This window comes from Alternaria hordeiaustralica, assembly GCF_023758085.1.
Source record: "Alternaria hordeiaustralica strain BMP 2776 chromosome Unknown scaffold_10, whole genome shotgun sequence".
Classification (NCBI taxonomy): domain Eukaryota; kingdom Fungi; phylum Ascomycota; class Dothideomycetes; order Pleosporales; family Pleosporaceae; genus Alternaria; species Alternaria hordeiaustralica.
The window spans coordinates 420,017-440,772 of record NW_026056782.1 but is presented as its reverse complement, the minus strand read 5'-3'; the positions used below and the strand labels follow the sequence as shown (position 1 = coordinate 440,772).

The window sequence follows — 20,756 nt, the reverse complement described above, 5'->3', positions numbered from 1 at the left end:
GCACATGGCACGTGGAACTCGCATTGCTTGTTCGTTTGACATTAAATAATATATGTCCGCCAACAGCGGGCGGGTATTGCTACAATGGCCCTACGATGCTGCGGAAGACATTCGTCTACCACGCTCAAAACGCCAGTTTGGGTCCGCCATCAAGCGACTAGAACCGGATATACCCTTGCCTTTTCCAAACCATGACTCTACAAAGTAACTTCAACACGGCCCTCGGCACCTGGCGCACCACCAGCCTGCAGCGAAGGCAGGAGGTAGGTGATGTCGTCCCAGGGATGTCTGTAAAGACCAGTGCGCAGCCTCTTCTGGTCAAGGAAATGGGCAATGAGACCGATACTTCGGCCAAGGACGAAGAGACCGTTAAGGACACCCATCTTCAGGTAGTCCTCAGCCTCCTCTTGAGTGAAAGCACCACCGTTGCGAACAAGGTCAACGAAGCAGACAGCGATGCAGCCGTCAACGTTAAGAATCAGGTTGTCCTTCTTCGATGTGGTCACCGACTCGACGGCAAGCGCGTAGTCGAGCAGCTTGGTGCTGGGGAAGTTCTTCTTGACGTACTCCTTGACGAGCTCGACACGAAGATCGGGGTTGTTACGCGACTTGATCCTGTGACCAATACCGGGAACTGATAGACGTTAGTTGCTGTGAAAATATGGCTTCCAGCTTAGGCGACTTACTAAGCTTGTTCTCCTTCCTCATTGTGTCAACGAAGTCACGAGGGCTGAGGCCCTTGTCAAAGGCCTTGCTGAACTCCTCAGCGGCGCCGTCAAGCGCACCACCAAAGCGCGATCCAATGGTCAAGAGACCAGAGACCAAGGCACTGATGAGGTCCTTGCCAGCACGGGTAGTGATGATGGTGTTCATGGCACCAGACACAGCTGGACCGTGATCGGCAGTCAACATGAGAACCATCTCGAGGAAACGGCTGGCGTAGTTGGGCAGGCGGCGACGGAACCACAGCAGTGACATGACACCACCGATACCGATCTCCTCCCTGAAGACGTCAGAGATGGGCATACCGGCGTACAGAAGCTCTTGGCCACGGTCGTCAGAGATGGTGGAGATGAAAGCAGCGGGCTTTCGGATGAGACCAAGCTCCTGCGCCCATGAGTAGTCAATGGGGATCTTGGGTACAACGGGCTCAGGCTTGGGCTTGATGGTGCCGTCCTTGACGAGCTTCTGGTAGACCTGGGCAAGAGTGCCGGGCATCTCCTCGAAGGTCTCTGGGACGTAGATGCCAGCTTCCCTCATGGTCTTGTTCTTGGTGGCCGCAGTCTCGAGCTGAGAGTTGGCGAAAGAACCAGCGTGACCGAACTGGACCTCGGTCTTGAGCATACCAGCAACGGTACCGATGGCCCACGCAACAATGGGCTTGTTGACCTGGCCAGACTTGACAGCCTCAATGACGCGGTATTCCTCAACACCACCAACCTCACCGAGCAGGACAATGATCTTGCAGTCGGGGTCGGCCTGGTATCGGAGAACGTGGTCGATGAAGGTGGTACCGGGGTACCTGTCACCACCAATGGCAACACCCTCGAGCACACCATCGGTAGTGTTTGCGATGATGTTGTTCAGCTCGTTGGACATACCTCCGGACTTGGAGACGTATGAGACGGAACCAGGGCGGTAGAGCTTGGAGGCAACGATGTTGTCCATCATACCACCAGTGTTACCGATCTTGAACGCACCGGGCTTGATGCCTCCGACAGTGGCCGGGCCGATGATGGTGATGCCCTTCTTCTGGGCAACGTGGAGAATCTCACGGGCACGCTAGTGCAAGTCAGTGGCTGTTCACAGTAGCTTTTTGTTGCGGTTGGAACTTACTCGCTCGGGTACACCCTCAGCAATGATGGCAATGCACTTGATTTGAGGGAATTCCATCAGCTCCATGGTGGATTGGAAGACTGAGCGCGACGAGGCGAAGTTGACAACGGTGTCAACATCGTTGTGCTTGCCAACGGCCTTCTCGACTGTCTGGTAGACAGGCAGCAGAGTCTCGCTGGTTCCCCAGTACCTGTGTTGTGTGAGTCGAATGTTTGGCGGGGCATTTCGGAGTATTGTCGACTACATACATTTTGCTGACGAATTGACCGCCGAATGTGTAGATGATACCGGCGACGGAGGGCTGCTTGCGCTTGCAGATGAAGTCGAAGTCGAGCATGCCCTGGACGGCACGGGGCTGCAGTCCGCTGTTCACATTGTGTTAGAGCCGCGCTCCGGTATTTTGCAGGCGTGGTGGTCTTACTAGACGAAGCATCGTGTCTTGGGGTGGAAGAGTGTGTGCGAGGCCGGGGGGCTCATGGGCCGGCTGGGGGCAGCGAAACGACGGATGTTGTCGTTGGCGGAGAGGCCATCGCTCGAGGTGGCCGCCTGCGCTGGGACGCTCCCGTTGGGGGGTGCTGCGGAAGGCATTGTGGACGTCGATTAATTCTAGAGAGGCGGGAGGGTCAGTCTGGCGCGGAACGGGCGTTGTGACGAGCAGATAAGGTTGGCGGTCGGGGTATTTCGCGTGGGAAAAAATGCTTCGGAGCTGTTGGGGCAGGCACGCAAGAGCGGGCAGGTGGGATGGAGCTCAACAAGGGCTAGGGAAGGAGCGAGCGAGTGACTTACCTTATGGATGCAATGCCGTGCTGAGGGCAGAGCAGAGTACTTGGATGGATGGGGAGAAGGTTGCGAAGAGGGAGCAGCGATTCTTTCCGAAGTTTGGCCCTTACTTTTGGCGGTGTTGAGCTGGAGAGTGATATCCCCTGCACGAACTAGATGCGTGTGGCGCTAACCCCAAGTCCCGAGCGGTGAACGGGGACCCGAATGTCTGCACCGCAGCGTCGCACCTCGGAATTGGGGGTGTTGGTAATAGATGGGGCTTCAATGCACCGCGCTGGCGCTTTCTGGAAGGTGTTATCGCGGAAAATCCCCCGGGAAGCGTGTGTTCGGGTCGTTGATATCTCGTCGTGGGTCGTGTAGGGCATCCGCAGCTGCTGTACCCCTGGTGGGGTGTCCTCGCCGTGATAGGCCCGCCGTGCGCCCAGTGCCTTAGCCCTGCATCCGCTGCCCGCCCTCAGTGCTCAACACGCAGAAAAAACATCAGACCGCTTTCTCAAGCTCCTCCCAAGCCGTCTGACAACTCAATCTTGCCAGCAGTTCCTCTTAACCCTCTGCAGACCGTGTGTCAAGCCTCAACAAATCCAGGTACGTCTGCCCACTCCCCAGCCTGCCACCTCGCATCTTTTGTCCCGGCCCCCTCACCATCTTCTCCGAACATCTTCGTCTCCGGACATTGCATAAGGCCCCATTGCCATACCCGAGACTTCTTTCGGGATTGCCTGCCAGCCATATCTCTTGCACCCCATTGCCTCCACGCGAGCCGCCCCTCTTGATATTGACACTCATCCATCGCAGTTTGACCATACACCACAATGTCAGCCAAGTCTATCCTCGAGGCCGACGGCAAGGCCATCCTCAACTACCACCTCACCCGCGCGCCTGTCATCAAGCCCACTCCCCTGCCCGCGTCGGCCACACACAACCCCCCCTCCAAGCTCGCATCGCTGCACTTCGCCGCCGATGAGGACATCAAGGGCGTGCTCGACCAGGCCGAGGCCACATACCCATGGCTGCTGACTCCCGGTTCCAAGTTCGTCGCAAAGCCAGATCAGCTCATCAAGAGGCGAGGCAAGAGCGGTCTGCTCGCGCTGAACAAGACCTGGGCTGAGGCGAGGGAGTGGATCGAGGCGAGGGCAGGAAAGGAGCAGCGTGTCGAGACTGTCGATGGTGTCCTGAGGCAGTTCTTGGTCGAGCCTTTCGTTCCCCATCCCCAAGACACCGAGTACTACATCAACATCAACTCTGTGCGAGAGGTACGTCCATTTCAGTTTCCGCCTTTTTCTACAATCATTTCGTTATTTCGTTTACGTCGTATCTTGTGCCGTTTCGGGCGACCGTGTGGTCTGGCGCATGCGAAGGCGTGCAAAAGGCATACTCGGAAGCTCAGAGCGGGATGCTGCAGCTCAAGTGCAAGCGGAGCGGGAAGCGTGCTTAACCCGCGGGCGCAGTGCTGGTTTTGTTTCAAGGCCGGCCGGACGAAGGGAACGACGGCCGACCCACTCCTGCAGAGCACCTACTCTTCTGCGATACGCACGTCCACTTTCACATGCAAATGTGGCTGCAATTTCAGCGCTTTTGCGCCGCTACCTATGCATCGTCAATTTACGGGCCCGTGGTGTTGCGGCTCTAGCATCGGCGCCATCTTGCGATCTTTTGCCGATCTCACCGCTAACTTGTCCGCTTAGGGTGACTGGATCCTCTTCACCCACGAGGGTGGTGTCGATGTCGGTGATGTCGATGAGAAGGCTGAGAAGCTCCTCATTCCCGTCGACCTCAAGGAATACCCCTCCAACGAGGAGATCGCCGCCACTCTCTTGAAGAAGGTGCCCGAGGGTGTACACAACGTCCTCGTCGACTTCATCTCAAGGTTATACGCCGTCTACGTTGACTGCCAGTTCACGTGAGTTACTCAGGCACCTGTCATATTCCTAATGCATACTAATGTAACCAAGATACCTTGAGATCAACCCTCTCGTCGTCATTCCCAACGAGGAGAAGACTTCAGCTGAAGTTCACTTCCTGGATCTCGCTGCCAAGCTTGACCAAACTGCTGAGTTCGAGTGCGGTGCCAAGTGGGCTATTGCTCGCAGCGCGACAGCTCTCGGCATACCAGCTGCTCCCCAGCAGAATGCTAAGCAAACCGTCGATGTCGGCCCACCGATGGAGTTCCCCGCTCCCTTCGGTCGTGAGATGAGCAAGGAGGAGGCGTACATTGCTGAGATGGACGCTAAGACTGGTGCTTCCCTCAAGCTGACCATCCTCAACGCTACCGGCCGCGTCTGGACCCTGGTCGCTGGTGGTGGTGCGTCCGTCGTTTACGCCGACGCCATCGCCTCTGCTGGTTTCGCCGGTGAGCTCGCCAACTACGGTGAGTACTCTGGTGCTCCCACCGAGACACAGACCTTCCACTACGCCCGTACCGTCCTCGACCTTATGCTCCGTGCTCCTCAACACCCAGAGGGCAAGGTTCTCTTCATCGGTGGAGGTATTGCCAACTTCACCAACGTCGCCTCGACTTTCAAGGGTGTCATCCGCGCTCTGAGGGAAGTCGCACCTCTCCTCGTCGAGCACAACGTCCAGATCTGGATCCGTCGTGCCGGCCCCAACTACCAGGAGGGTCTCAAGAACATCAAGGGTGTCGGCCAGGAGCTCGGCCTCAACATGCACGTCTACGGCCCCGAGATGCACGTGTCGGGTATCGTGCCATTGGCTCTTATCCCTGGCAAGACTACCGACATTAAGGAGTTCTCTGGTTAAGCGTGTGCTTTGTATATTAGGGTCGCGGGTGTAGACTGGGACTGCTTACGGCTCATGACTAGACAAGAGTTAACGTTGGGAGCTTTGCATGAAATGAGTGTTCGACGAACCCATTACCTCGTCTGCCTTGCCGAGTGGCTGGTGGCGAAGGAATATAACATTTAATACTTCCATCTGTTGTTTTCTTGTCTTGTTGAGGTGAGGTTTGATGGTTGATGTTGCATCAGTGCACGTTGCTCTTTCCTGAGAGGAAGGCACGACCAGCGCTCTCACCTTCCCACATCACCGCCCATCTACCTGCGTAACTGCATGTTCTTCTCGTCTTCGAACAGAGCTCATACTTTCCTTATAGAACATATGCAGGAGATAGACATGCCATCTCACATATAACCCAATGATCTCGCGCTCGCCCATCACAGAACAAGAACCCCCAAGCAAAGCAAACCAAGCAACAACCCAGTCCTACAACGTCTAGGGTGAAACCAGACATTGCGAGACCAATTGCCTAAGCCCTTGAACAGGCCGAAGCAAAGCATCGTGTACTGCAGTACCAAAACATAGGACAAGAGTTCGAGCACTCGCTCACTCGCGTCTTGAATAGAGAACACGGGCGTTTGATCATCGAGTCAAGAAACGTGTTCTTTATAATCTTCATACTACAGCCTTCAGCAGCAAGGGTAGTTAGAGGAATTCCCCTTGAACTACAGGTTTGGCATACGTCGAACTTGTGGATTGAGAATCTCGAGACTATAGCCTTCGGAGAAAGGGTGGTTGAGAGAATATCGTTGTCTTGAGTGAAGGGGTTGGTTGTTCTATCTTTTTTTTGTTGGCAAGTTTGCAAACAGCGGATGTAGAGCATAGGCTGTGATATATACCTTCTACGCTATACACGGGGAAAAGCTAAATATGTCTATAGCCTACATTAAGATGTAAACATGCAAAGTAGGTAACATGACAATGAACGTAGGCTCCAGACCCTAAGATTGTTCATTACTTTCCCTTCATTGAGGTGCTACACTTGCTAAAGCGAGTCTCTACGTCGCCATCCAGCAGCAATATGAACCAGCATGTGCGCATATGCTTCATGTTGTCATGTTTAGATGTGTGAGGTAGTATTCAAAGTTCGTATTGATTCAAGAAAGAGGAGTATGCAATGCTAGTAGAGCAACATAGGAATAACGCAATGAACGCTTCATAACCATGAATCACAAACGCCCTTCGCCATGCAAGATGAAAACAAGACCATTATACAGCAACACCTCTCTGCTTCCACCCGCCTGGGCCCCTCCAAGCAAAGAAGATGAGACCCATAGCAATCCATACGCTGATGGTCATGGCCCAGAACGTAGACGCATAGCAAGCCTTTCCATGGCAGAGCACATCCTCAGGGTCCTTCTGAACACCGGCCTCGCCATTCTCTGCAGCTTTCTGATACACAGTAGCGTAGACAGCACCCCAGAGCGTGGCACCGGCAGCCGGTGTCATGGCTAGAATGCCCCAGTTTGTACCGAAGTTCTCGACGCCCCATACTACTGAGACGACGATGGGTGTCAAGGAGAAGACGGCTCCATAACCGGCACCGATGAGTGCGGAGACTGCGGCAAAACGGGAGGCATGGTTCTGTACCCACCCACTCGCGAGTAGAAGTTGTCCAAGGGAAAGGATGAAGGCGAAAGCCAGGAGGAAGGTTATGCGAGAGACAGTGAATCGGCGCGGCTGCTCGAGGGACGGGAGCGACGATAGCGAGTTCGCAATGGAGTCTGGTCCACGACGGTGCGAGTTTCCAGCGGAGACCGGGGCGAGTACATCGGAGAGCGTGCCGGTGATCAAGCGAGCGAGCGTGGAGGTGATGGCGACGATGGAAACGTGGGTGGCCGGCGACGTGTTGGTGGAGACGTGCGCAGGTGTAAGCGTCTCGATGATGGTGCCTAGATTGTTGATGAAGGCTTCACCAGGACCAGTAACCAAGAAGAAGCCGCCTGCAAGCCACCACATGGTAGGATCCATGATGTACCGACGAGTCTCCTCGTTCAGCAGCCATGTCTTCTTACGTGCCTCTTCTTCCGCCTTGGCCTTCAGACGCTCAGCCTCGGACTGCAGGAAGTCAAAGGTCGAATCGGAGAGGTCTTGCGTCTCCATAGTTCCGTAGCCGTGATGGTGCGCCGCCTGGGTGAAGAACTCGTCGCGCTGCAGCAGACCAGATCTTTCGAGCTCGTCTACTGCCTCATCGATCATCTCTTCTTCGTCCATGATGCGCAGCGCGAAGAAGCCGACGGCGCCCACGCAGAGGAGAAGTATGCCGAGGAAGAGGAAGAAGCGGTACACGTCGACGTCGCCCTTGGTGCCATCCGGGTTCCTGACGTACAGCAGCCGGCTGCCAACCTGACTTTGCCACATGCCGCTGAGTCCAAAGGCTGCGATGGGCACTGCCAGAGCCACACCCTTGGCGTTTCCGCGTCCAAAGTTCTTCGCGCAGGTTGTTACTGCAGACAGGTACATGCAGCTGGTGCCCATGCCGACGAAGGCGAAGGCCAGCACCATGACGCCGAAGGGCCAGCCATGACCGCCTGCAGATGGTGGAGGTCCGCTCTTGAAGGCAAAGGCTGCCAGCAGATATCCTGAGCCGAAGAGAACACCAGCGAGACCGGCAGGCACGCCAGGGCCCAGGCGGTCACAGAGGTATCCGAAGATGGGGACGAGCAGGTACAGGCCGAGCTCGGCGCCGATGGAGACGATGTTGACCTGGACCTGGGTGTAGTGCAGCTTGGACTGGAACAAGTGGCCGTAGAGGGAGAAGGCGGTGATGCTACCAGCGCAGAGGCAGATGACGATGGCCCAGACGAAGCTCAGCCATCGTAGCACGGCGCGCTGCATCTTGACGCGGTCCTGCTCGTATATGCCTTCGGCCACCTGCTCGAAGAAGCTGCCGGCGTAACTCGTGTCGTTGCTGCGGCGCTGGGATTCGGTGTCGTCGTCGGGGGCGAGCAGCGGGCGACGGGGCGAGTTGGGCGGGTAGTCGAGCTTGTCGATGGTGGTGATGGCATTGCCGCTGTTCCGCTTGGACCTCGGGGGTGACATTGGCGGCCGGTCGTGGACGTGTGACGAGGGTCGGGTGGCTTGGTCTACCGTAGCATGGCCCTAGGAATATATATTAAGAGTAGAATATAGGAGATGCCACGAGACTGCGACAGTATATGTCTGCCCGGACCCAATAACCCAGACGTATAATGCTCTTGCGGACCGGCGGTCAGCGCACGGTGTTGTCGCGCGAAGTAGCTCGCGCCGGGGCTGCAAGCAAGTGACGCTGCAGCCGAATCGCCGGGCCCGCTAGTTCGTCGTCGAAACAAATGCGCAAGAAATCCGCGAGCAGCAAACACCTCGCCGTCGCCCCGTCCCAAGCACCACCATCCAATTGCCATGGCGCCCCAGCAGGCCCTCGTCAACCTCTCGCCCGCTGAGCTGTCCTTCCTGCGCTCCAGCCTCTCACAGACGCCACCCATCCGCCTCGATGTCACCAAGGGCCCCCGCGACTTTCGCTCCATGCGCGCCGAGTATGACGTACTGCCCAGCGCAAACGGGAGTGCGCGCATCGCCCTGGAAGACGGGACTGAGGCGCTCGTAGGAGTCAAGGCCGAGGTGGAGAGGTCACGGCAGCGCCCGACACTGGGCGAGCCCGAAGATGTAGACATGGGAGAGGGCGAAGAGACGGACGACAGCAAGGGCAAGGGCCAGAATGCCTGGGTCGAGATGAGCGTGGAGGTCCCAGGCTTCCGCGAAGACGACGCCCTGCCAGTGTTCCTGTCCTCCATGCTCACCGAGAGCTTGCTTGCCAGTGGTGAGCTCAAAGACCGCCTGTACATCAACAGACGGTTCCACTGGAAACTCTACGTCGACGTAAGAAGTCACGAAATGTCTTCTAGACACATTACTGACAACCCCAGATATTGCTCCTTTCGCCCCCGCTCTCCTACCCGCTCGCGCTGCTTTCCATGACCACCCATCTAGCCCTCCTCACTACCCTCCTACCAGCCTTGAAGTCGGAAAAGGACGAAGATCCCCTGTTCGACGACGACTGGGATGCCGCTGTGCCGCTATACCCCAAGCAGGCGGGTACCAACAAGACCGCTCCCCAGTTCGGGAAGCCCCCAGTCATCATACTAGCCATGGCAGTGGGCCCCAACATCATCTTCGATCCCGCCAAGGAGGAGCTCGCAGTAGCAGATGCGGTTCTCGCGATCGCGTGTACAAACTCAACAACCTCGTCTACAGGCGCGCGCATTGTGTCCATCCGAACCATCGACCCCCCGTCCCACCTTACGCCCCCGGGTGTACCCAACTCGATGAACTCAGCAACAGGCGGAACCGCTCCCACCTCCAGTGCAGATGCGCTCACTCAAAGAGAACTGTTGGCGACTTCAGGCGTCTGGACACCACCCCGAGGCGGCATGAAGAGAGGGCTGATCTCACAAGTCACAAAGATGGTGGTAGAAAACGGAGGAGTCGCCGAGGAAGTCATTGGCGCATTGGCATCAATCGAGGTCGGCTGAAGAGAGCGTGACGCATACATGACATGCAGCGACCTTCAATCAAGGACTCAGTGGGCACTTTTGAGACTTCACGTCCAAATAGGCTTACCGCGCCGAGGAGTACGTCAAAGGGGATCCCGGAGGAGTGTTGGAGCATTTGGCACAATAGTCGTCTCACGACAAGCGTGCTATGCGCCGCTTCATGTGTACTTCAATGCTCTGGCATTGCGTCATCAGACGACCCGTTCAAGAACAACGCAGTCTTGGCTTGGGAAGCCATGTAAACATATATCAATACAACACAACATACCATCTTGATCCACTATCGCAGTATCGTATGTATGATGCATAGTCCCACACGGAAAGGCGGGATCATAGTGCGTTTGATGGCCAACATCGGCATTAATAGTGGAACATTACCCTTGCAGCGTATCAGAACAACAGACCGTCAACCTCACTTTCCTTGATACGCCTCGCAAGCCGTCAAGCAAACATCGCCGAACATCCCAGCTCCCATGTGTTCTGCTTGCTTTTGTCGGCCCCCATCCCGCGTCAGACAGCCACATTCGGCTAGTGTAAATGACATGTCAGCTGCGGCTTCCACGTTGTCGTCGTTTCCTGTTCTCTCGATCGATGCTGCCATTCACACCGCTTCGGACGCGATATAAGAGAACACTGTACCATTCAACCGTCGCGGAAACACAAGAGATATAGAGTTGCACCGCAATTACGTTACACGATACAACCCCGCACCGTCGTCGCAAGGCTGAAGTCTAATAACACAGCCCGTATCAAAAGCGCTAACAACGACACTGGATGCCCTAGAGGAGTCCAGATCAAGAACATAAAAATCCCAGACGGAAGCAAAGTCATACATCTCAACGACCAAGCAGAACAGAAGCCATGATGGATCTTCACCATCAATCCCACTTCTCAGCCTTCACGCGCTTCTCGGAAAAGCTCAAAGACACTACCAACCGGCGCAAACAAAGCACTTCAAGCCACTCCATTCGCAACCCTTCCATCAGCGGCCTCCCCGCAGACGCAGACACAGCTTCCATGCGCTCCTGGGACTCGGAACTTTCACGAGACAGCCGACGCAGCAGCATAGGGAACTACGCGGACCGCGTCCGCCAAATGTTCACCGCAGGATCCACGCACCCCGGCAGCGGTCAAAGAAAACGCATTACAGACCTCCCTGTTGAGGTGCTCCAGCACGTATTCATCCACCTCGACTTCTGGGACTTACTCCGCTGCCAGCGCGTATGCAATGTATGGCGGCAACTCATCCCGGGCGACTCCCCTTTGCTTGCCGAGATGCTGTATTTGAAGCCGTCCCGCAGTCTGCAAATCTACAATCTCGTTCCCACGACATTCGATTTTGAACTCGACGTTACGCCGCAGAGTATAGAAGACGGTGTGCAACCGTCCGGCACGCGGTTTTCCGTCGGCGTGCGCAATGAGATTAGTCTGATGAGGAGGTGTTTGGGGCTTATACGGACGAGCCAGGAGATTGTTTTTCATCCGGTGGTTATGGATTTCAATGTTTGGATTCAGAATGAGAGGGTGTTGGGGTGCAAGGAGGGGTCGTGGAGGGATATGTTGGTTTCGATGCCCCCGTTGAGGGAACTTACGTTGAGGCATGGGAGGAAGAGGAGTGTGGTTAAGGTTTTGACTGTGGGGGATGATGAGGACGGGGTGAGGTTGGGGGCGCTTTTTGATGCCATGGATGAGTGGAGGCGGACGTTAAATTGAGGGACGGGGTGTGCTGGCAGTGGAGATGCTGGTTCATCTTGCTGCTGGGCGGCGACAAAGGGACTCGCTTTGGCGAATGTACATACGTAATACCATGTATTCTTCTTAGCAATTTTCTCGTGCAGAGGCTACCGAAAGTGCGATGCAATAGATGCAAAAAGAGAAATGCAAAGCAGAAGATACGACAGCAGGCGCTGCTAACTACTGTTCTCCGTATGTGCGTGCATATAGGTTGGTAGGTAGGTAGATAAAAAACAAAAAAGAAGATCTAGGCAAAAAGACAAAAACAAAATACCAGTGGACACCCCAACCCGTCACCCGACTTCCAACCCTAATAGGAGTAATCCAGCGCCGCCGTCCCGTGGTGAATACTAGACTGCGGAATTGCTTCCCTCGTCAAGTTGTATTCATTGCTTAGGTCCCTCCAGCATCACTGGTTACCCAAGTGAGTGGATTAAAGGACACCACAGGACTCGAACTGGGCTCCCGTTAAAGTATTGACAGTAAGCCGGATTTGGAAACGGAATGTCTTCTGGCTGAGACCCGTTACAGGTGGCAAATTTTGGAATTAGATGTTATATATAGGTAGCGTGAATCAAAGATGGGTCAGCATAGCTTCTGGGCTGCATCGTCGCTGCCGCTCTGCGAACTTGTGCGAAGGCTGTGAGCTTCCGGTAGCCCAAGCGAGCGGACTGCGGGGTAAGAGTGGCCTCTAAAAGTGGGGGAGTGTTGGGCCTTTCCCGCCAATCTACGACAATGGGTGCAGCGCTATGAACGCCATAATCACAACGCAAACGTGGGTTGGAAGACATTTGGAGGGGAACTCCATGTTATGACAGCTACGATGTAATATACTCGACTTGTCCAAGTCACCACAGATGCGTGGGTATCTATTCATTCCTTCTGCGCCTCCCAATGCGACACCTCCGCTCAGTCTTGGAGACCACGACTCACATCTTCAAAGCGCGTACTAGCTTTTGGATCTCAATCCGCACATCTTCGCATCCTGGTCGCTTCCCTTCATCTCCCTGTACCATATCACTGATCAACCGTTGCACGTCATCACCTATATCACCCAGACCCTGCGCGAAGCCATCAGGGAAGACCCCCCGGCGCAGCTCCGTAAGTGCTGATATCCGCTCCATGCGAGTGTCGAACTTTTGAATCATCTCAAACGCCACCACACCAAGAGCAAAGACATCGAGCTTCTCATTGATACCACTGCCTGTGTGCGGGCGGTAGAACTCCGTACCCACGGGCTTGAAGGTATCCGATACAGTGCAGCTGTCGCTCAGCGCCGCGACAAGCCCGAAATCCCCAATTCGTGGCGTCATGTGTAGGTGATCACGCTTCGGACACGTTGTGCAGCTCGAAACGTTGACGGAGCCGTACGGGGCGTGGCGCGCTCGTGAGAGCGATATGAAGACGTTGGCTGGTTTGAGGTCGCGGTGAACTACGCCTTGTGCGTGGAGGTACTCGACTCCGGAAACGATGTTGTCTAGTAGCTCCAGCGATACGCAGGGGTGGAAACAATGTTGTTCGATCGCGTGTGTTGTGGGTGAGTGTTGATCGGAAGAGAGGAAAGCGGCAAGGTTGGTTTCGCAAAGGCTCATTTGCACATTCAGTGTGAGGACTGGTCCAAGGTTCTGGTTTTGGATCAAGTGGTGGGGCGCATCGCTGTTCGATATCATGCTGTCGGACATCTCGGATGGCGACTCCTGGGAATACGGCATGTGTAATCTGGGTATATTTTCAACGTCATCATCCTCGTCTTCGTCAACGTCCTCCACAGCGCTCATCCTGGACTTGGTTGATGATATTGTGGCTATCGTGTTCTGGCTTGCTTGGCTACCCCGACGTTTCGTGCGTCTTGTCTGCTTCAAAGTCTCTTTGTATGATGTATGAACGCTCTCACTCCTGGTCTCGTTCACTTGCTGCTCAGATTCACTGAACTCAAATATGATTCCCGCGCTATTGCTGTGCTCGGTACTCGCGAAGGGATTGTCCATCGTCAGGCTGTCTAGCTGAGAATGCAGATCTCCTGAGCCCGGTGAAAATGACGGAAATGCGGGTCTATCGTCCAAAAGACGGTCGTTGCGTAACATCGTGACTTCCGGCGCGGTCACAGGGTCTGCTGGTATTGTGGTAAACTCCAGCCAAGCGTTGTGATACCGAACTATGTTGTTATGATCGAACCGAGCGAGCGAACGTACTTCCTCAAGCATGCTTTCCAGTTCTTCGGGCCCATGCTCTTGTATTCTTGCAACCCTGGACGGGCTCACCGGTATCCTCTTTACAGCATACAACGAGCCATCTAGTTTATGTTTGGCTTTGAAGACCTTGCCATATCCGCCCTTCCCTACAATTTCGAGCTCTGAAAACTCCCGGATGTAGCGATCCGTTTGCAGATGAGGATATCCACGTAGCTGCAGCTGTACGGGAGCCGATATACCAGACATAACATCGAAGCCAAGAGATGGTTGTTGAGGTAAGGGTGGATTGATCGCAGTTCCTGGTCGTGAGATGAGCGCCTGTGAAGTTCCTTCGGGGATTGGCGCAAGTTTGCTAAGGCTGCCCTGGATTAATCGATGAATTCCCTGATTCGCAGTTGCTCGGTGACCCTGCATCTCATCGCTCGCGTAGGCGTCGTCTACATTGTTGGAGATCTGACGAGCGAGCTCCTTATAGGCGTCTCTTCCTACTCGTTGTACTTCCGGATCAGAGGGATCCTTTCCTAGTTGCTCCGCAGCTTGCTGAATAGTCTGCTTTTCAAGCATTGAATGGAACAACAAATCTCGAACGTTTTGTGCTGAGTTTTGCCGAACTTCTAGGGGAGGCCGATGGGGCTGAAGAGACGGATGTCCAGAAGTAGCGGAACTTAGAGTTTCGATTCGTGACAGGACGCTATCCTGTTGCGATTCGCTTGCTTCCTCGTATTCGCTCTCATCATCAGAGGTTCCCGAACTTGACGACGAATCTCCTGGCCTGCGGAACATGGACATTGCGAATGGAAAGAGGGGTCGTTGTGAGTCAACACAAGGCCAGGCCAGCTGTTCTTAAAGAGGGTAGTCGAGTCAATTGAAAGATTTAGGGCATCCGATGGCCCTTAGACGAAAAGACGCGCGCGCGGGTTTGTTGTTAAGTTGTTAAGACGTTTATGGTAGTGTGTTGTTCGGTGTAAGCTGCAGCGTCGAGCGAGACCAACTCGATGCCAACAGCTGTACCAGCAAGGACCCCATCAGTACCTAGGTACGCGATGTCTAGGCAAGCATCGAGCGTCACGGAATCTCATGGAAGCGAAACGTGGCACTTTGAATTGAAGGCGGAGAGCACGTTCAAAGTCACAGATTAGATCGGAACGGAAGGGCGCAATCCAGGGAAGTGGGTCCGACTCGTGGACGAAACCGGCAGGGTCTAGCGCGTCATAGCACGTGCCCAGGCGACCGCGAACAATTCACCTACGTGCACGCGCTTTCGACCCTTTCGGACGTGTTTGTGGCTACATGACCTTCTGAGCTGCTTCTTTGCAGACTACGGGCATTATGTCGCGTGCAAACCGTCCTCTACACTCTCAACTCCTGCGAATACAAGGCTGATCTACAAAACCTTGGGCATCATGCCGCGTCAGCTACCTTGGGCAAGCAAGAGTGGCGGAAGTCGGACACAAGCCAAACCAGCATCATCGCGGAAAGCCACGAAAGCGCGCATTACGACTGACGTAGATGACGACTTCTTCGATGGCACTGTGCTGGCAGACAGCAGCAGGAGCAGAACGAGATCAAATGGGACCGACGATGACCTTCCTGGCCTTCCAACAGCACCGACAACGCCACGGACTAAGACAAGGACCAAAGATGCATTGGGAAAGAAACGTGGAGGGTCATCATCACCACCTCCCATTGATGAGCTTGAGGCGCCGCACATTGAGAGAATGCACAAATGTCTGTCGAAGTTCGATCTGCGCGACGACGAGTGGATGATGGTGGAAGACGAGTTTCTAGAGACAGCAAAGCTCTTCTCGCGACACTTGCACATTGCCGAATATGAGAAGCTCAAGGCGATGATCGAAGAGAAGAAGAAAGAAGCTGCTGAGGTTACCAGACCCGTCGTTGCAAATGCGAAGAGGTCAACTAGTGGCGAAATGAAGGAGAAGGCCAGGGTCCAAGAGCTGAAGCAGAAGGAAGCGATTCGCGACGTGTTTGCGTCGCAGGAAGACGAAGATAACCAAGAAGGGTGTAACGCACTATCGAACCGCTCCAATCTTACATCTTCGTTCGTAGCCTCAAGACATGTTGCGACATCCAGGCCTCAGCCAACACCTAGCAAATACGCAGCACAAGATAGCGACTACGACAGCGACGATCTAGACGCACCGCGCCCCTCAACAAAGCCCGTTTCCAGAGCCACCACCACACCCACCCCAGTCCGCAACAGCAGCGCAGCAAAAGTGCAGAAGTCTGCCTCGTCTCCTGCACCCAATCCGAACCCCGTCTTCGCTAAGCCTGCGCCACCTACACCTGCAGCAAAATCTCGCTCACGCATAAGTCGCGCAACACCCTTTGACATGCTCGACGATTTGGTGCCGACGAAGAAAAGTAAGACATTGTCGGGGTCTTCGCCGCAGCAGCCTGTTGAGACTCCGCATACAAGGCGCGCATCAAGTGTCAGCAAGTATTCCCAATCCTTCGATCCTGCGGACGATCGCGGCGGTGCTAAAGGACGATCAAATGCTTCGTTCGATAGAACTGCGTCGGTCAGAGATCAGGGTGACAGTGGTGGTAACAGCGGTGTCAGTAAGGAGACTTCGGAGCGCATTGCCAAGCGCAAGGCTGAAAGAGAGAAGAACGAGAAGGAGCGGAAACGGAAAGCTGCGGATCTAGATGATGTACCGACATTCTTGTTTTGAAAAGCGGGCGCTCACTACGATGCATGGGGTTTTGGCTAGGTGATCTTTCTTAGGAGTTTATCGGTGGAGTTTATGATGATACCCTAGTTATGAATTGATGTATGTTGTTGAGAATGGAAGACATTGAGCTACAGTTCAAGGAAATGGTTTCTTCAAGGATCCTTCATGTTCGTTGATATCATGGATTCTCGTGGTATTGTCACAAATTATCGTATAGACCACATGGGCGTAACTTTACGCATCCCTTTCCAAGAGCAGTACGCAATCGCCAAAGCGAATCAAGAAGCGCTAGCTTGAAGTACCCCAAAGGGCGCCATGACAACAGTAGCGACAAGAGTCTATCCAAACATCTTGTCCAAAACACGGTTGAAAGCATTAGTCTCCGGCTTCTCCACAAAAGTACGATGGTACTCCTCAATCTCCGCAAGATCGGTCACAAGGTCCGCTTCAGACGGCGAAACCCACTTCGTCCTCTTGAGAACCTTCCAGAAGACGAAGAGAACGGGGAAGGCAAAGACCCTGTGTTTCATGTCAGTATTGTGTCATGGTAGGAGCAGAAGGGGGTGAAGGGGTGGAGACTTACATCAAGTATGAGAACAGGAAATCAGCGACAGCCCACTTGCCATTCAGAAACACAGTGTAGCCACCGACAAACGTCATGATGAAGGTGCATACAAGGCCGTACCATGCGGCGTAGGGCTGGGCCATACCCTTGTATGGCAGCGTGTCTCGATCGAGACCCTGTGCCTGGCACGCCTTGTGGAACTTCAAAAAGGTGAAGCACATGACGCTGAAGTTGATCAACTGCGAAGCAGTCACCAAGCTAACGAACCAGTTCAGCACGACAGCGGAGTTCTCGCTGAGCTGGAGGAAGGACAGCAAGGCGATCAAGAGAACGAAGAAGACGCAGTAGAAAGGTACACCTTGCTTCGTGCACTTGGTGAGGAACTTGGGCGCTTTTCCTTCCAGAGCGAGACCGAAGAGCGAACGGGACGCACAGTAGACGTAGGAGTTTCCGGCGGAGAAAGCGGAGGCCAGGACACCAGCATTGACGACGTGGGGTAGACCTTCGATACGAAGTCGGTTCATGGCTATGACGTAGGGTGAAGCTGCTGCACCTGGCTTGCCGTCTCGGAAAGCGGCGATCAGCTCTGGATCGTTGTAGGGCACGTTGATACCGACAGCCAGCGAGCCGAGCACGAAGAATGTGGTCAGACGGTAGAAAACGGCGTTGTAAGCACGGGGCATGACTTTGCGCGGATTCTCTGTCTCTCCTGCTGCCATGGAAACGTAATCCGGTCCGGCAATCGTAAAGGAAGCCTGGATCAGGCACTGTAAGAAGCCCAGGAAGCGACCAAGCTGACCTGGTTCATAGAGTTCTGTGAAACTACCGGGGTTCTTCCAGTAGCGGAATCCGTATCGATCCTTTTCCGGGTTGCCGCCCAACATGGAGATGAAGGTGAAGATAAGCAGGCCAATGATGAGGAGGACTTTGCCGATGGCGGCCCAGAACTCGGTTTCGCCGTACCATTTGACAGCCATCATGTTGATTACGCTGCGTAGAGGTTAGCACTTGATCTGGATATATTCTTTTGAAGAATCCAAGGCGAAGGTTAAGCGCATAGCTGCATGGTTGCTCCAACGTAGATGCCAAAGTACCAAACACATGAGTTGCCAGCACCAGGATGTGGGGTATTAACGTACGCATAGAGCACGAGAACGATTGCGATGATGGCGCCTGTGGGCACGACATCACTCCAAAAGCCGATGATGACATTGCAAGCCACAATCTCAAAGGGCACAAGAGCAGCTTCGAACACGAAGAAGTTCCAGCCAGCCGCGAAACCGAAAGCGTCATCCACAAATCTTCCGGCAAATCGGATGAACGGCGAGGATATAGGGAGGAATGTGACCATCTCAGCGATACCTGGGTAAGTGTATTAGCTGGTGCTCGGCACTTTCAGCGCGAGCGATGGAGAGAGGTGCTATGGGGTATTGGATAAAGCGCATGGGCATTGTCGCGATGGGAAGAAGTTGTCGCTTTGGAAAGTAAGGGATGGAGAGTCTCACTGAGCGTCACAGCCAGAATGACAGTACACCTTGAAATGTTAGCTTTAGCTCATCGCCGTGGAAGGCGAGGGAAATTTTGCATACCATAACGAGAATGCAATGAACAAACTTCCAGGTCCTCCATTCATCAAACCTCGGCCAATCTGCACGTATAAGGCAGTACCAATAGTTCCTCCAATACCGATAAGCTGGATGTGTCTGCTCTTGAGCGTTCGGTGCGTCTGATCGGTGACTGCCTTCACAGATCCGACAATACTGGGATGACGGGGGCCGACATCGTAATGATTCTTTTCCTCGTCGGTAGCAACATAGCCCGTGTTCTTTACCTCGTAGGGTCCGCCAGCACCATAGTCTTGGCCGTAAGAGGCCATTGTATTCGAATAACGAAAACCTCAAGGCTGGGCTTCAGTGTATGGATTTGAGAAGCAGGGCAAAGTACTGTACTACGAAAGCCATGTACCAATAGCCGGTTGAGTTGTCTTATAGATAGCAGGCAAGGCTGAGGGTCGTCGTGCAAGATAGCAGAAAAGTCGGGGAGTAACCTGTTAAATAACCCTCTCAGCTGCCCTAGCGAGCGCGAGTGGGAACCCTGCATGAGCTTCCTCGTGGTGAACGCCGTAGATCGCGCTAGGCAGACTGGGCATTCACAATATCCCGCTTCTCCAAAATTCGGGCCTAACGTTAGTGGAGGGCGAATTACTGGTGGGCGATTTTGGCGTTTGCCATGGCGGGGCTGTAGTAGGCGTATTTCACGTCCTCGGTCCTTCACTGGCCAAACGGCTGCTCATCCAGAAGGATATCGAGGGTCGGTGAACCCTTGTCTCGTACGCCGCGTGTTGGGTAAAATGCCGATAACGTCGTTTGTGGGTGCAGGGATTGAGATACCCGGCATCGCTAGACCAGCTGTCTTTGAGCCCCCAAGCGGGGCCCTGAGTACATCGTGCAGCGGTGTCACAACGTACGGTACCCTCAAGAACGTTACTTCTTCTGTCATGCATTTGAGGCCTCTCTCGCATGTCCAGCTTGCGCAACAGCTGTTATCGGGCCATACCTATCGTCTTCCCTGTCGGCCTCTCCGAATCCTTCCATCCAGTTTGTGGAACGAGAACCCCTCCATCTCTTGAGCGTATCTTGGCCTGCACTTTTACTCCAATGACCGAGTCCGCGTCATTTTCTGAACGGCTGAAGCTATCTTGGCATTCCTGGGCTGGCGGGTTGGCTCCAGGCTTGCTTCGAGGCTTTGCGTTGTCTCCGTTGCCTGCAAGAGGCTTGTTCATACCTCGGAGACAGCCACTAGCTCGGACCCAGCCACCTCGTAGTCCTCAAACTGACAGCCGCCCGCTGCGCCGAAAGGAACTAGAAGCTGCTTGCCGTGAGTCGAGACTCTGACTCGGTAGATACGTAAAATCGTGTGTCGCTTTCTTTCCCCGCGGGGACGAAGATGCATCGTTTGGTTGTTGCCATGTGATGATACAACGCCACGAGAAGGCGTGATGGCTGTCAAGCTATCAGTCCTGCGTCGCTTGAGCCAGCCTCTTTCTGCATCCAAGCAATAAGCGATACACCTTCGTCAGATAAGCCTCAGCTTACCGGTGAATGCAGAGAGACGCGTTACCAACTGTCGCTGACACTTGGCGATGTTCCTTGCTCATGCTTCGCCTCTCTAAACGATACAAGACGATGGCTTCCAGCTGCTCACTTCGCAAACCGATATCTCGATAGCCAGGGTGGTTCTTCGTGCTGTCAGCAGATGTCAGACGTTGTTTGCCTGGAAGTACACGGCGCGCATACCTAGGTACTAAAGCGACGTTCAGATAGGCCAAGGATACATGCCATCCTGCACGTTCGAGATGTTGCGTCCAAGGATTCATAAAGCTTGGAGTTACGTATACCGAACAAGCAATCTGGCACATCGAATCTGCCGTCGCCTTCCTTTTGTGTCGATATTCCGCGTTCTCAGCCTATGGATCGTCGGGCGACCAGCCGCTTTTCTCATGCGAAGAAGGCGCGACATTGCGACGCCGGGTACCGTTACGACAACATTCCAGTATGATGCGAGCAGACGCTTCAAAAGTATAAATGATAAGTTAGACGTGGATTCTGCAGCAGCAACAAGGGCGGCGGCT

General features: G+C 54.3%; 7 protein-coding genes across 7 annotated transcripts; 3 read left to right on the top strand and 4 right to left on the bottom strand.

Annotated features, from left to right (window-relative positions):
* Window positions 1–197: 197 nt before the first annotated feature.
* On the bottom strand, window positions 198–2,424 carry J4E84_005738 (uncharacterized protein; the record flags this gene model as incomplete). Its single annotated transcript, XM_049388332.1, has 5 exons — window positions 198–634; window positions 687–1,782; window positions 1,837–2,026; window positions 2,085–2,201; window positions 2,258–2,424. 5 exons carry the CDS (start codon window positions 2,422–2,424, stop codon window positions 198–200), a joined length of 2,007 nt encoding a protein of 668 aa, XP_049243877.1.
* A 1,004-nt stretch (window positions 2,425–3,428) lies between these two features.
* On the top strand, window positions 3,429–5,373 carry J4E84_005737 (uncharacterized protein; the record flags this gene model as incomplete). Its single annotated transcript, XM_049388331.1, has 3 exons — window positions 3,429–3,869; window positions 4,302–4,516; window positions 4,569–5,373. 3 exons carry the CDS (start codon window positions 3,429–3,431, stop codon window positions 5,371–5,373), a joined length of 1,461 nt encoding a protein of 486 aa, XP_049243876.1.
* A 1,245-nt stretch (window positions 5,374–6,618) lies between these two features.
* J4E84_005736 (uncharacterized protein) lies at window positions 6,619–8,451 on the bottom strand (the record flags this gene model as incomplete). The annotated part of the gene is made up of 1 exon (XM_049388330.1): window positions 6,619–8,451. The coding sequence occupies one exon, from the start codon at window positions 8,449–8,451 to the stop codon at window positions 6,619–6,621; it is 1,833 nt and encodes a 610-aa protein (XP_049243875.1).
* A 339-nt stretch (window positions 8,452–8,790) lies between these two features.
* J4E84_005735 (uncharacterized protein) lies at window positions 8,791–9,920 on the top strand (the record flags this gene model as incomplete). Its single annotated transcript, XM_049388329.1, has 2 exons — window positions 8,791–9,267; window positions 9,315–9,920. 2 exons carry the CDS (start codon window positions 8,791–8,793, stop codon window positions 9,918–9,920), a joined length of 1,083 nt encoding a protein of 360 aa, XP_049243874.1.
* Window positions 9,921–10,802: 882 nt separating this feature from the next.
* Window positions 10,803–11,654, top strand: J4E84_005734 (uncharacterized protein; the record flags this gene model as incomplete). Its single annotated transcript, XM_049388328.1, has 1 exon — window positions 10,803–11,654. The coding sequence occupies one exon, from the start codon at window positions 10,803–10,805 to the stop codon at window positions 11,652–11,654; it is 852 nt and encodes a 283-aa protein (XP_049243873.1).
* A 950-nt stretch (window positions 11,655–12,604) lies between these two features.
* On the bottom strand, window positions 12,605–14,656 carry J4E84_005733 (uncharacterized protein; the record flags this gene model as incomplete). Its single annotated transcript, XM_049388327.1, has 1 exon — window positions 12,605–14,656. One exon carries the CDS (start codon window positions 14,654–14,656, stop codon window positions 12,605–12,607), a length of 2,052 nt encoding a protein of 683 aa, XP_049243872.1.
* Window positions 14,657–16,898: 2,242 nt separating this feature from the next.
* On the bottom strand, window positions 16,899–18,476 carry J4E84_005732 (uncharacterized protein; the record flags this gene model as incomplete). Its single annotated transcript, XM_049388326.1, has 3 exons — window positions 16,899–17,079; window positions 17,144–18,115; window positions 18,265–18,476. The coding sequence occupies 3 exons, from the start codon at window positions 18,474–18,476 to the stop codon at window positions 16,899–16,901; spliced, it is 1,365 nt and encodes a 454-aa protein (XP_049243871.1).
* Window positions 18,477–20,756: the final 2,280 nt, after the last annotated feature.